Here is a 16085-nt window from a genome sequence, read left to right as displayed (position 1 = left end):
AGATCCACAGTCATCAATTTCATCAGGTCGACAATTAGGGTTTTTGACCTAATTCACTGAACCACTGACTTTTTAATCAGGACATGGTGCCACAACTCAAACCATGGCTCAATATCCTCTAATGCTTCAATATGATTCATTCATACCATTCATTTGATGAGGGTAGCCTGTTTCATTTGAAATCTCCAGAAACGCGATTCGTCTGAAAAAGTCAACTGTACAAGAACACCTTTGACTTTTGGGAATTTTGGTCAACCATGACTTTTGAAGTTTTAAATCATCAATATATGATATGAGAAGTCATTTGATCAAGAAAAATCAAGAAAATCAATCAAGAATCAAAAAGTCAAAAGTTTGACTTTCATACTTAGAAAATTTTTCTAAGTGTTTTTCATGGTTTTTTCCAAACTTTGAAAGGGAATTTCTCAAAATTTCACCTACAAACTGAAAAAAAACTTCCAACATGAAAGTTGTAGATTTTGATCCAATAAACAACTTTGACACATATAAATTTTTTCCATAAGATCAACCATTTAAGAGATATGGAGCTTCAAAGTTGGCATCTTATGAAAATTTCACTTAAAACTTCATTTTCTTCAAAGTTCATGGATCTTTTTCACCCATTTCCTTAAAGGTCTTGAAGAAACTTTCAACTAGGCTTTTGAAGTGTGTAACATGAACTTTCCAAAATGTCCAAGAGCATGAAAAAATATGAAGCATAGCTATGGTTTTGAATTATGCATTTAGTGATCATTTTCACTTGAAATTTCAAGCCATTTTCACTAAGTTATGAACCATTTTGCCAAATAATGCAAGTAATGATGCATCAAGACAATAATTGAAGATATTTTCTGATTAGAAGATCAGAATGGAAGAGGATAAGAAGCTTGAAGTTTAACCATGGTTTAGTCACTTTTAACCATTATGCATTAAATGTAAAGATTCCATTTTATCTCCAAATGCCAAATCACCATTCTTTGATCAACTTGCAAAGCTTGGAGTTCAGAATCCTTGGCCTATAAATAGAGGTCCAAACCTCATTCAAAATCACACCAAAACCTCACAATTATAGGTTTTCTCTCTTCTTTCTTGAATTACAAGTCATGTGTTTCAAAGTGAGGTAGAAAACTCAACCTCCAAACCTTGCAAGTTCTGAACAAAGTGATGCTTCCCACAACTTCTAAATGTCATATATGATGTGTCTGAATCATCCATACACCCCAAAAACACCAAGAACTCAGAATCACTACCTCACTTCTCAAATATGCATAACTTAAGCCTTATCATGCCAATTTTCATTCAAGCTCAATTCTGTCCAATCTAACCATCCAAACACCATCCATGTACCATATATGAACTATTCCAATCATCATCCCTGACCTGTAACTCCAAAATCACCAAGCTTGATCCTCACTTGAGCCCTACTGCAGATCGAGCATCACCAACTGGTCCAGAGGTTTTCAGTTCATTCCAATCATCCAAACATGTTCCATAAGGTCCACTGAAGCTGTCCAGATCAAGAAACAACATCTGGAACCTCTCATTTGCAGAATTCGATTCCCAGTTTGGCCGTTTTTGAAGGTAAGCCTCATGAACTCCAAACTCATACATACATGCATCATAAATGAAAAATTGAATTGCTATCTTGTTTCTGCACTATCACTGATCAATAGCCCTCAATCAATTTCACAATTCATCAATCCTACACGATTCCATGTTCAAATTCAGAATTAGGGTTCTTGGTGTTCATCACAAAATTGATCACCTTAGAGCAAATATAAATGAATTATGAGGGCACCATCATGTTTCTCGTCCAAAACCGAGCAAGATAGACTATCTACTTGATCAAAACAATCCAGTTTTAGAGATTTTCAAAATCAAAATTGGGGTGTGTTCTTGGCGCCATTTTTGTGTTCAGAAATTCAAATGTCATTTTTTCAATATAATTAAATGAGCGCGTTATACTTACAAGCTGCGCGCGCAGCTCAGTTGGTCCAGGTTTTGGTATGTGAGAGAGAGGGCGTGGGTTCAAGCCCTAGTGAACACAAAACCATTTTTTTTTGCAACCTATTTTCTTTCATTTCTTCACAATTTCATTAATCATTTTAACCAATCAAAATTAATTATTTTTACTTCATTTTTTACACACTTATTATTTTATATATGTATTTTATGAATATCAAAAAAAATCACAAAAATATATTTGTTTAATACATTTTTAATTAAGTTTAAAATAACATATTTTAAGTGTTTTTTAATACTTTTAAATATTGTTTCTCACTTGATTTCTCAAACTTAATCACTTGTAAATATTTTTTGAGCAAACCCTAATCATCTAAGTGTCATTTGAAGACAATCTTTTTGTTTATCTTGATTAAATTAACTTCTTTCAAAATTCAAATCATTTTAAAACGAGCGATCGCGGTTCTTTTCAAAAACAATGAACCATTTCTTTTTGAAACTTTTGATTAAATCTTTTAATTGATCAATTGATTTTCAAAACGATGTGGGCCTCTCGAATATTAGAGAGTATAAGTCCCTTTCCTCTTTCTTTTCACAGTTTTTCTTTGTACAGAAAACTTTTTCAAAAAAAACAATACTTTTCAAACTGTTTTCAAAACAATAAAACTTCTTCAAAATAAACCTTTTTAAAACAATTTTCAAATCATTTCCAAAACAACAAAACTCCAAACTTCAAAGCTTTTCAATATACCATGGGCCTCCACGTAGGTATAAGTCCCGAGCCCTTTCGTACATACCCACTCAAGTACATGAAATTAGGTATTTCATTGTACGCCTTTTGTACATATCTCAATCAACGTGTTTTTAACTTTGAATAACAAACCAAAAACGAAGGTTTCTTTAAATCTTCCCAAAAAATATACCATGGGCCTCCATGTAGGTATAAGTCCCGAGCCCCTTTGTAAATACCTGTTTACATAGCTGTTGAATAAATTTAAATGGACCTCTCCCCGAGTGTGAGTCCTGAGCCCTGTGTATACAAATGGATCATGCTTACAGGTATATTTCCTTCATAAACTCCATTATACACGCACACTTTGTCATATATGTATAACTGTTCATATTTGTTCATGTACTTGTTCATGTTTGTTCGTACTTGTTCATACTTGTGATTGTGTTATATGCTTATTCAACTTAGTACAACACTAGGTTCCCCATAGCCTCCTATTGGGCTTCGTGCAAAGAATCTCCCTAGTTTAGGTTAGGACATAGAGTATGGTTTCCCGGTGAAATCGCTCTAAGAGCTCAAACCAACTATACCACGCCTCCCCTTGGGCTTTGTACAAACGAGTGACCCTCCCATAGCCTCCTCTTGGGCTTACAATGCAAGGACCCTGGATTGTCCCTCCCATAGCCTCCTCTTGGGCTTACAATGCAAGGACCCTCGGATAGCCTCCTCTTGGGCTTCGTACAAGGACCCACGGGCTTCTTATAAGCATCCCCAATATCCAAATCAAATACCCTAGGGGATTAGACATTTTTCATCTCTATGATAGGAGTATCTCTTCTATATCATCACAAACAATCAATCAATCAAACTTTTTTGCCACAAGGCTGGCTAATCAATCAAATTTCTTTTTGCCACAAGGCTGGCTAATCAATCAAACTGTTTTACCACCGTACTGGATGATTAATCAAAGTTTTTGTCACAAGGCTGACTTCATTGAAACTTTTGCCACAAGGCTGGCTGATTAATCAAAGTTTTTGTCACAAGGCTGACTTCATTGAAACTTTTGCCACAAGGCTGGTTAAACAAAAACATCTTTATCATTCTAAGCACCCTAAGTGGCATGGCCCCGGGCTTATAATGAAAAGATTTTCAAACAAAAACAAACAGATGTATGTGATGATATAGATTAGATACATCTAGCATTTAGACGACATTTGTCTATTTTTCTTTGCTTCCACTAGCATAAGTGGGAACTACGATTGCTCTGACTTTCTCAACATCCCTTTGAGAATACGTAGGCACAAGGTCGATCCTTGGCGAGCAAAACAAAACACAAAAAAAAACCATTCAAACCTTAGCACCCGTAGACCCCGAGCTACAGATGCTCTGATTCCCTCTAAGGGATATGTATGCAGAGGATCGCGATGATCTTTGCGAGCATAATCAAACAAACACCTTAGGTCCCACCTATTTCACAAGAACCTCTCAATAACATGGAATGAAAAACAAAGCAAAGAAACCTATAGAGTACTATAGATACGTTGGGTGCTAATACCTTCCCTTCGTATAACCAACCCTCTTACCCAAGATCTCTCCCCCCACTTTTAGGTTATTGCAGCTTTTTCCCTTTTCCTCCTTTGGAAATAATAAAAAGTTTGGTCGGTACAAAAGAAAAATCATTTTTTATGAGCACTCGAGCCCAAAGAAGGCATCAGGTGTCTCATCCCACAAAAAGAGGAACAAAACGGTTTTTCGCCCGCGACAGAAAAATGGCGACTTCACTGGGGACCATCTTTTTATTATTTCCAAAGAAAGGGTTATTTCTATTTGTTTTGTTTTTATTTACATGTTTGGTTCTTTGGTTTCGTTACATCTGTGGTTCTGTTACAAGTGATACATTATGGACAAATCCTAACCCGGATTAAGTACACATAAGAAATTAGGTGGAGGGTATAGTCATGTGCAGGCGCACGTGAGAATCCTTCCGCTCAGTGGAGGTTCCTTGTTTGTAATATATGTTTAGCGAGTTAATTGCGAAGACATTGTTGCTTTCATTGAACTGTAGAAGCTGAGAGACCGTAGAACCCCAACCCATCCTGGCCTTATTAGGTTGTGGTGCAGAAACTATTCAGGTGAAGACTTGGATTAGTTGTCATGCGGAGAACCACACTCAGACGAGTTTTTCTTGAGAATATTACTGGCTCATGAGTTTAATTGTGGAAGGCCGGTAATATCCGAAAGAAAAATGTAGACTCTGACGTATCAGTAGAACATGTCATGCAGGTGATTAACTAGATCTATCCCATTTTTGGTTCTCTGACCTCATGCTCGTGACTTTGGACCTTTGAACCTGTGTGTACCATGTTTGTGTTGCCATGTCTGTATTACCATGTATGTGTTACCATGTTTGAACTACCATGTTTGCTTTACCATGTTTGAATATGTGGCATCCATGCATCCATGCATTCATACATTCATTAAAAAAAACCCATCTTTTTCCATAAAAACATGATTTTTCCAAACAATTAGAGAATTTTATTTGCAAACATTATAGGATTAGATTATGGAGTGGGTAAAAAGGCATACCAAGAGGTACGGTTTCAAAGAGCCTAATGTGGAAAGACTGAAAGAGTTAGCGTCTTTTGTACAAGATCCTTCTGATTTTAGGAAAAGCCATGGAAAGCTTTTGCCTATTTTGAACACTCATGTTGATGAAGGGCTTCTCAAAACTCTGGTTCAGTTTTATGATCCCGTCTACCGGTGTTTCACCTTTCCAGACTATCAGTTGGTACCAACCTTGGAAGAATATGCCAATCTTTTGGGTATTCCTGTGTCTGACAAAATACCCTTCAATGGTTTGGAAGCCATTCCTAAATCACCAGTCATTGCAACAGGTACCCACTTGAAGAAATCTGAAATAGAGAGTAATTGGACTACCAAAGGAAACCTTCCAGGTTTGCCTTCACAGTTTCTAATAAAGAGAGCCTTTGATTTCATCGAGACTGGTAGCATGATAGCTTTTGAAGCTGTACTAGCCTTGCTCATCTATGGGTTGGTTCTGTTTCCCAATATCGACGACTTTGTTGATATCAATGCCATAAAGGTCTTTTTGAATGGAAATCCCGTTCCGACTTTGCTTGGTGACATGTATTTCTCTGTCCATCATAGGAATCACCAAGGTGGTGGAATTATTGTATGTTGTGCACCTCTGTTGTTTAAATGGATTGTTTCACACTTACCTAAGTCTCACGTTTTCACGGAAAACCAAGAAGGTTTACGTTGGTCTCAAAGACTTATGTCTCTTACTAATAATGACATTCAGTGGTATACCTTGGCTCGCTGCGGTACAGAAACCATTGAAAGTTGTGGAGAATTCGCCAACGTACCCCTCATTGGTACACAAGGAGGAATTAACTACAATCCGGTCCTAGCCCGACGACAACTCGGGTATGCAAATTCAACTAAACCCATTGGCCCTACAGTGGAAAGCTACTTCTATCAGGAAGGAAATGATCCTCAAGGGTTGAAGACAAAAATGGTGAAAGCCTGGTACGACATCCGATGGAAAGAAAAGGGTGAGATAAAGAACTGTATTGCTACGAACGCCTATACCTGTTGGGTGAAGAAAAGAGCAAGGGAGTTTCAAATGCCTTATGATTATGAAAAACCCATGTTTCCTGCAGTACTTCAACGACCCAACATTCCCGCTATGGAGGAATACCAAGACACTTTGACCAAGATGAGGATAGAAAAAGACGCTTGGAAAGAAAAGTTTCGAAGAACTGATGTGGAAAATAGAAAGTTGAAGAAACAAGTGAAAGAACATGAAGAAACTCTCTATCATCAGGATGGATGGCTCATGAACAAAGACGAGAAGATCCGTCGGAAAGATGCCGCAATCAGAAGATACATCAAAGAAAGCAAGAAAAAGCTTGAAGGATCAACAAGCAACGCTCCAACTCCTGACAATTGGAAGAATGTGGTTGACAAGCTGAGAGCTGAAAAGGCCGAGTTGAAAGCTTACTATGGGAAAGAAATTATGAAGCTCAAGCTGCACAATGCATTTGGTTCTTCGTCTGATGAAGATGCTTAGGATTTATTTAAATTTTCATGTATCATTTAATTTTGTAAGGAGCTACGCTCCAATGTTGTAACATTTCCCATTATTTCAATAAAAGATTTGTTTGTGTTCAAATGTTTGCAAGGAAATAATCTTTAAGATATTTGGAAAAATCATAAACTTCTTTTTGCATACATCATTCTGCATATCGAGTCTGTTGTATAGAGTCTTATCTTTTGGATCTTTCTCCAATAGATCGTCAAGCTGTCGCGTCTCAAAGTTTCTCGACCGCGCTCGCAATCAGATCACAGATACAATACTCGTTCGAGTAGAGGAAGAGTAATGGAACACTCTGAACAAGAGAATATTGAGCTCCGTGGTACAGTGACCACCCTTCAGGAAAAGTTGGAAAGTCTCACTACTCTGGTTGACTCTTTAATGGCCGCACAGAATCAGCCGCCGCCACCCAACAGTCAAGCAACGGTAACATCTGAAGTCACTACTCCAGTTTCTACAGTTGCATTCAACATTCCATCTTTCTCCATGCCAGAAGGTTGGGGCCCGCCTTTCAGCTTTGGTACAGGTTTCCGCCATAATTTCTCTGGGGTTCAAACAGCTACAACTGAAGCGCCTGCTGCGCAAGGTTCAGCATTTACTCCAAATCAGGGGGTAACTTTTTCTCAAGTCACTATGGCACTTTCTCAACCCACTATGACAGTTCCGACCCCTACGGTTCACACTGTTCCTTATGATGGCAATGAGATTTATCATGATCAGGGTGATAGCACAAATCAGCGTAATCTTGTAGGAGATCTCCAAGAACAATTCAACAAGATTCAGCTGGAAGTCAAAGCTATTCGTGGCAAAGATTTGTTTGGAAAGAATGCCCAGGAGCTATGTTTGGTTCCCAGTGTACAAATACCTGCTAAATTCAAGGTCCCAGACTTTGAGAAGTACAAAGGTAGTTCTTGTCCACAAAGTCATCTTGTGATGTATGCCAGGAAGATGTCTACCTATGCAGATAATCATCAGTTGCTCATCCATTACTTTCAAGACAGTTTGACTGGTGCCGCACTGAAGTGGTACACAGGTTTGGATAGCACCAATATTCGGACTTTCAATGACCTAGGTGAGGCCTTTGTCCGACAATACAAGTATAACTCGGATATGGCTCCAGACAGAGATCAGCTTCGGTCCATGGCTCAGAAAGATCATGAAGCTTTCAAAGAGTATGCCCAACGATGGAGAGAAACTGCTGCTCAGATTAATCCACCGTTAAAAGAGAAAGAAATGACAAAGATCTTCTTGAATACTCTCAGTCCGTTTTATTATGAACGCATGATTGCTAGTGCTCCAAGTGATTTCACCGAAATGGTAAACATGGGGATGCGTCTAGAAGAAGGAGTCCGAACCGGACGTCTGACTAAAGAAAGTGGATCTTCGAGTGGAACCAAAAAGTTCGGAAGTGGTTTCCCAAAGAAGAAAGAACAAAGTGTTGACATGGTATCCCAAGGAAAGCCAAGAGGAAATATCAATCGTCGACAACAGATTGCTGCTATTGCGCCAGTCGTTAATTCAGCACCGAATCCGGGATTTACCCCACAATTTTAGCAACAACAGCCTCGACCACAGGCTCAGCAGCTGAACAATAATCAGAATCGTGTGCAAAGAGCTCCACAGTTTGATCCGATTCCGATGACCTACACAGAATTGTACCCTGCACTGATTGAAAGAGGCCTTATTCAAACTAAAGCACCACCACCAGTACCTGAGAGACTCCCATGGTGGTACAAAGCTGAGGTATCATGCCCTTATCATCAAGGAGCACCTGGCCATGATCTTGAGCATTGCATAGCCTTGAAATATGAAGTCCAGAGGTTGGTTAGATCTAATCTTCTCTCTTTCAGAAATTTGAATCCAAATGTGCAAGCGAATCCGCTGCCCAATCATGGAGGGCACGTTGTAAACATGGTGTATGGATGTCCTGGTCCATATCGAGTCTATAATATCAATTACTCAAGAGCCGATTTGGTACAAATGCATGCCACTCTCTGTCGAGGGCAGAATTTTCGCCAGCATCAATACGGTTCCTGCAGAATATGTTGTGTAGATCCTCACGGATGTTCAATTGTGAGAAGAGATCTCCAAGTTCTTTTGGATAATGGTACTCTTCAGATCTACCGAAATAGGGATGAAAATGAAGTTAACATGATAGGATGTTATCCGCATGAGCTTTTAGTCTCAGATATCAACTCGGAAATGCCTACAGTTAACGTCATCGTTCCTCATTTCAACATGCCTGAGCGCATGGAAGTTACTTACAACAAGCCGAAGGTTCCTATTGCTCCTTTGATCATTTGTCTACCTGGACCTGTTCCTTATAACTCTGACAAGGCAGTTCCATACAACTACAATGCAACAATGATAAAGGATGGACAAGAAGTTCCTTTACCAACTCTATCATCTGTCGTAAACATCGCTGATGTGAGTCGTGTAACAAGAAGTGGACGTGTGTATACTCCACTGCCTCCAAAGCAGCCTGTTGTTCCTGCAACCAGGCAAAATCCTGTCAATACGCCAGTGGGGAATCCTGAGGAAACTCCTGTCAGTAATACAAACATTGATGTTGGTCAATCCAGTGGAACCAATGTCAATCCAGACTTTGATGAAATTTTGAAGCTTATCAAAAGAAGTGAATATAAGATTGTGGATCAGCTTATGCAGACTCCTTCAAAAATCTCAATACTTTCATTGCTGTTAAACTCAGAAGCCCACAGGGAAGCCCTGATGAAAGTCTTAGATCAAGCTTTTGTAGATCATGATGTGACTGTTGACCACTTTGATGGGATAATAGCCAACATAACAGCTTGTAACAATTTAAGCTTCTGTGATGAAGAACTCCCCGAGGAGGGTAGAAATCACAATCTTGCTTTGCACATTTCTATGAACTGTCAGTCAGACTCTTTGTCCAATGTGTTGGTAGACACCGGATCTTCCTTGAATGTTATGCCAAAGACGACTCTTGCTCGTTTGTCTTACCAAGGAATGCCTATGAAGTTCAGTGGTGTGGTAGTCAAAGCATTTGATGGATCACGAAAATCTGTTATCGGCGAAGTCAATCTTCCCATGACAATTGGTCCACATACATTTCAAATCACTTTCCAGGTCATGGACATTCAAGCTGCTTATAGCTGTCTGTTAGGACGACCATGGATCCATGAAGCAGGGGCAGTAACTTCTACGCTCCATCAAAAGTTAAAGTTTGTAACAAATGGAAAATTGGTAACGATAAGTGGAGAACAAGCCTTGATGGTGAGCCATTTATCCAATTTCTCTTTCATTAGTGCTGATGATGTGGAAGGAACTCAGTTCCAAGGTCTCTCTTTAGAAGACGAATCTTCCAAGAAGAAAGCATCAATCTCTTCTTACAAAGAGGCGGTAAAAGTAGTGAAAGATGGAACTACCACTGGCTGGGGGCAAGTTGTGATCCCTACTAAGAATGAAACCAGAGCAGGTCTCGGATGTTCACCAACATTCTCAAACTGCACCAAGAAGGATGAAACCCTTCGTCCGATCAAAGAAACATTCATTAGTGGAGGATTCCTTAACCCAATTCCTCAAGAGGTTAATGTCCTTATCGAAGAATGCATCGAAGAAGGTCTACCTGATCCTGAAGAAGAATGGAAATGTTATCTCAATGACTCGGGATACATATCTCAGGAAGAACCATATCCTCCTTCAGAGAAATCCAAAGGCAAAGAAACTGAGCCTGTTCCTGCAGAAATCTGGGACACCTTGGGACAACCAAGTGGAAAATTTGATTATATGGTGAAATACACTGCACCTGAAAGTTACAAGATTGCGATTGAGGATATCCAACCAACCGGATGGGGAGATTCCTTTGAATATAATAGTCAACCAGAAGAGGCTTATCAGCCCTGTCAATTTTCTCAGCAGCCTGAAGTTACTGAAGATTTCGGATTCAATGCATCTGCCAAGATTAATAATCCTGAAGATGGTTATTATCACATAAATGCCATTTTTGAAGATGAAGGGGAAGATGATCCCGCAACTGACTCAGAAAGTGTCGCTGACAATGAGTCTCTTCATCCTGAAGACTGGGAAATACATCCTGAAAATTCTGAAGATTGTGACTCGTCTTATGCTCTTCAAGAAGTAGAAGAAGACCGTTTCAACTCTACAAAGAACAAGGTTGACAAACCAGGACCTTCAAATCCTGCTCGACCAGCGGTCAATGTCAATACTGAAGATAATTCTGAGGAGAATTTTCCTGAATACATAATACACAGAGGAGTTCGTTGCTACTGGAAAGCTGTCGACGTTCCGAATGTTGTTCGCCGCTCAAAGTAATCACCTCGCTGTTATTTTGACCTCCTGCCTTGCCCAAAGCAGAGAGATGTTTTATAGGGCTTTGCTTTTAAATGTTCCGCCCAAATAACTTTGTGTATAGGGCTTTGTTTTAAAAGTTTCCCTCTTTGTCCTGCCCAAGACAAATGAGTTTGTGTTTAGGGCTTTGTTTCAAAAATGAATCATAAATAAAGTGTCATTTTGAATTCCCTACATTATATGTTTTATTTTTGCTTTTTTCTGGAAATGGTAATCCTAAAAAACCAAAATAAAAAAAAAAACTTTTTCAAAAAAAATCTGCATACACTCTTGCATTCATAAATTTTCTGAAATAAATATAAATCACATGTGCAGATTAACTATTGATAAACCCATTGAATGCAATAACCCTATGCCCTCTCCCAACTTTGAGTTTCCTGTGTTCGAAGCCGAAGAAGAGGAAGAAGAGGAGATCCCGGACGAGATCTCTCGATTACTTAAGCACGAGGAAAGAGCCATTCTGCCTCACAAAGAGCCTTTAGAAAAGATCAACTTGGGTTCTGAAGAAGACAAAAAAGAAGTGACCATTGGATCGCTGCTTGATGCTGATATCAAGAGTAAGTTGACAGACCTTCTCAAAGAATATGTTGACGTGTTTGCCTGGTCCTACCAAGACATGCCTGGGTTGGATACCAATATTGTTCAGCATTACTTGCCATTGAAGCCAGAATGTCCGCCGGTTAAGCAGAAATTGCGAAGGACTCACCCTGATATGGCTAACAAGATCAAAGTGGAAGTTCAAAAGCAGCTCGACGCAGGTTTTCTTGTCACCTCAGAGTATCCTCAATGGTTGGCCAACATAGTGCCAGTTCCGAAGAAAGATGGCAAAGTCAGAATGTGTGTTGACTACCGTGACTTGAACAAGGCCAGTCCAAAAGATGACTTTCCATTACCACATATCGACATGCTGGTTGATAACACCGCTAAGTTCAACGTCTTTTCCTTCATGGACGGGTTCTCCGGTTATAATCAGATCAAGATGGCTCCTGAAGACATGGAGAAGACATCTTTCATCACCCCATGGGGTACCTTTTGCTACAAAGTGATGCCGTTTGGATTAAAGAATGCAGGCGCAACTTACCAAAGGGCAATGACTACTCTCTTTCATGACATGATGCATAAAGAAATTGAAGTTTATGTGGACGACATGATAGCCAAGTCCAGCACAGAAGAAGAACATATTGAATACCTTTTGAAGTTGTTTCAACGACTAAGGAAATATCAGCTTCGCTTGAATCCTAACAAATGTACTTTTGGGGTTAGATCTGGAAAACTCTTGGGTTTCATTGTCAGCCAAAGAGGTATTGAAGTAGATCCCGACAAAGTCAGAGCTATTCAAGAGATGCCTGCACCAAAAACTGAAAAGCAAGTAAGAGGATTTCTCGGACGATTAAACTATATCTCCAGATTTATCTCTCAAATGACTGCTACTTGTGGGCCAATTTTCAAGCTTCTCCGCAAAGATCAAGGGGTTGTATGGACTGAAGATTGCCAGAAAGCGTTCGACAGTATCAAAGAGTACCTGTTAGAACCACCAATATTGATTCCTCCAGTTGAAGGAAGACCATTAATCATGTACCTTACTGTGTTAGAAGAATCCATGGGTTGTATGCTTGGACAACAAGATGAAACCGGTAAGAAGGAGCATGCCATCTATTACTTGAGTAAGAAATTCACAGACTGTGAGTCTCGTTACTCCATGCTCGAAAAAACATGTTGTGCTTTGGCTTGGGCTTCAAAACGTCTCCGCCAATACATGATCAACAATACTACTTGGTTAATCTCCAAAATGGATCCGATCAAGTATGTCTTTGAAAAGCCTGCCTTAACAGGAAGGATTGCCCGATGGCAAATGCTGTTATCCGAATATGACATTGAATACCGTGCTCAAAAAGCGGTCAAAGGAAGCATTCTCGCCGATCACTTGGCGCATCAACCAATTAATGAATATCAATCTCTCAAGTTTGACTTTCCTGATGAAGATGTCTTGTACTTGAAAATGAAAGATTGTGACGAACCGTTACCTGAAGAAGGTCCTGAGCCTGGATCAAGATGGGGCCTAATTTTTGATGGAGCAGTAAACGCTTTTGGCAATGGAATTGGGGCAATCATCATCACTCCCAAGGGTACTCATATCCCGTTCTCCGCCAGACTACTATTTGATTGTACCAACAACATCGCAGAATATGAAGCTTGTATCATGGGTCTCGAAGAAGCCATTGACTTAAGGATCAAGATCCTAGACATATATGGAGATTCAGCCCTTGTGATCAACCAAATCAAAGACAAGTGGGAAACTTACCACCCTGGCTTGATTCCTTACAGAGATTATGCAAGACGTCTGTTGACTTTCTTCAACAAGGTTGAATTGCATCATATACCTCGAGATCAGAATCGAATGGCAGACGCCTTGGCTACTCTATCTTCCATGTTCAAAGTCAATCACTGGAATGATGTGCCTAAAGTCAGAATCACGCGCCTTGAAAGGCCCGCCTATGTGTTTGCAACTGAAGCAGTCATCGATGATAAACCGTGGTTCCACGACATCAAACGCTTCCTTCAAACTCAAGAGTACCCGCTTGGGGCATCAAACAAAGATAAGAAAACTCTAAGGAGACTTTCTGGCAGTTTCTTCCTGAACGGAGATGTGCTATACAAAAGAAACTTCGACATGGTTTTGCTCAGATGCGTGGATAGACACGAAGCAGACATGTTAATGCATGAAGTGCATGAAGGGTCCTTTGGAACTCATTCAAATGGGCATGCAATGTCCAAAAAGATCTTAAGAGCAGGATACTATTGGTTGACAATGGAATCTGATTGTTACAAACACGTGAAGAGATGTCACAAGTGCCAGATCTACGCAGATAAGATCCATGTGCCACCGACTCTACTCAACGTTCTCTCATCTCCGTGGCCTTTTTCCATGTGGGGTATCGACATGATTGGAATGATCGAACCGAAAGCTTCAAACGGTCATCGTTTCATCTTAGTAGCAATTGATTACTTCACCAAATGGGTCGAAGCAGCATCTTACGCCAATGTTACAAGACAAGTGGTTGTGAGGTTTATCAAGAATAACATCATTTGCCGATATGGTATTCCCAGCAAGATCATTACTGACAATGGTTCAAACTTGAATAACAAGATGATGAAAGAATTGTGTGAGGAATTCAAGATTGAGCATCATAACTCTTCTCCTTACAGACCAAAAATGAACGGCGCCGTTGAAGCCGCTAACAAGAACATTAAGAAGATCGTCCAGAAAATGGTCGTCACTTACAAAGACTGGCATGAAATGCTGCCATTTGCTTTACATGGGTACCGTACTTCAGTGCGTACTTCAACAGGGGCAACTCCCTTTTCTCTAGTATACGGCATGGAAGCTGTGCTCCCCGTAGAAGTTGAAATCCCATCAATGAGAGTCCTCATGGAGACTAAGTTATCAGAGGCTGAATGGTGTCAAAGCAGATACGATCAGTTGAACTTAATCGAAGAAAAACGTATGACTGCTCTATGCCATGGACAGTTATACCAAGCAAGGATGAAACAAGCTTTCAACAAAAAGGTTCGACCTCGTGAATTTCAAGAAGGCGACCTCGTGCTTAAAAAGATCTTGTCTTTTCAACCAGATTCTAGGGGCAAATGGTCTCCTAATTACGAAGGCCCGTATGTTGTCAAAAGAACATTTTCTGGCGGCGCCATGATTCTTGCAACCATGGATGGTGATGAACTCCCACATCCTGTGAATGCTGATGCAGTCAAGAAATACTTTGTCTAAAAAAATACAAAAGAACAGCTCGGTAAGTCGAAAACCCGCAAAGGGCGACTTAGGCAAAAATGAGCGTCTCGGTGGACTGAAAACCCGAAAGGGCGGTCCAGGCAAAAATTAGAGACAATAAACAGAAAAAATTCATCCTGGTAGATTGAAAACCTGAAAGGGCAATCTAGGCAAAAATTAGGGATTTATGACAAAGTAACTGCATCAGTCCGTACTTCGTCACCTGAGGAGTCTGTACTTCATCAAAGGATCTTCAATCAAATCATCGCCAATCTGAAGCGACAAGCACAGTTGGAACTCAAAGTTGTTAGGGGGAATAGTGGTTATTGCTTTCAATGTAGCCTTTTCCGCATAATTACCATTTCCAACTTTTGTAAATACTCCATGGAATCACGCCTTTAGCTGATTACCATCCTATTAAATAAATTTGAGCCTTGTGCCCATTTGTTTGCAATCTTTAATTTCTTTCAGCTTGCAAAATGACGCTTTAATTGTGTTATTCACTTTTGAAAAAAAAAAAAAAAAAAAAAAAAAGTTTTAAATGAATTTACTTCACTTTTCTTTTTCAAAATAAAAGCGAAATTTTCCTTTGAGTTGTGAACAACGGAAGGAACATCAGCAGTCGTCTCCATAGGATGAACAAAAGGATTCTCCCTGAAAATTGTTGAGACAACGGTATTCTTGTCCCAGAAAAGAATTCTTGAAGCAATTACCCCTCGAGGTAAAGAAGCTCTTCTATCCCCAGTGAAGAAGGTCTTTTATCCCCAGTGACGAAGATTTTCCATCTCCAGTGAAGAAGTTCTTCCATCTCAATAAGAAAAGATGCTTATCTTCCCCAGAGAAGTTTAAAGCATGCAACACCATTCATCACCTGTGTTATCTACACCGTGTTGAAGAACATTTGCCAAGTATCTGGTTGTATTGCGACGTCGGTCCTTCTCCAGTATATACTTCTTTGTCTGTCAGTATTGTCAGCATGCATGCTACATTCATGACATTCATCATTCATACATATTTGCATCATTTATGCATTCTTGCATTTTTCAATGTTTGCTTCAAAATCACTTGTTTAGGATATATCTATCCCAAAAAAAAAAAAAAAAAAAAGAAAAAAAAAGAAAAAGAAACAAGTATGGGCGTGTCAT

General features: G+C 39.6%; 1 protein-coding gene across 1 annotated transcript; it reads left to right on the top strand.

Moving 5' to 3' along the window:
* Positions 1-11994: 11994 nt before the first annotated feature.
* LOC131619650 (uncharacterized) lies at positions 11995-14940 on the top strand. The gene has a single exon (XM_058890727.1). It carries the CDS (start codon positions 11995-11997, stop codon positions 14938-14940), a length of 2946 nt encoding a protein of 981 aa, XP_058746710.1.
* The last annotated feature ends 1145 nt before the right edge of the window (positions 14941-16085 follow it).

The sequence above is a fragment of the Vicia villosa genome, linkage group LG1 (assembly GCF_029867415.1).
Source record: "Vicia villosa cultivar HV-30 ecotype Madison, WI linkage group LG1, Vvil1.0, whole genome shotgun sequence".
NCBI classification, from domain to species: Eukaryota; Viridiplantae; Streptophyta; class Magnoliopsida; order Fabales; family Fabaceae; genus Vicia; species Vicia villosa.
Note: the sequence above shows the minus strand (reverse complement) of the source record. Positions and strands in the feature narration are given on the sequence as shown.

What these genes read in the sequence shown, in the direction of transcription:
- LOC131619650 (XM_058890727.1), top strand. Translation starts at nt 11,995, where the DNA reads ATGTGTGTTGACTACCGTGACTTGAACAAGGCCAGTCCAAAAGATGAC.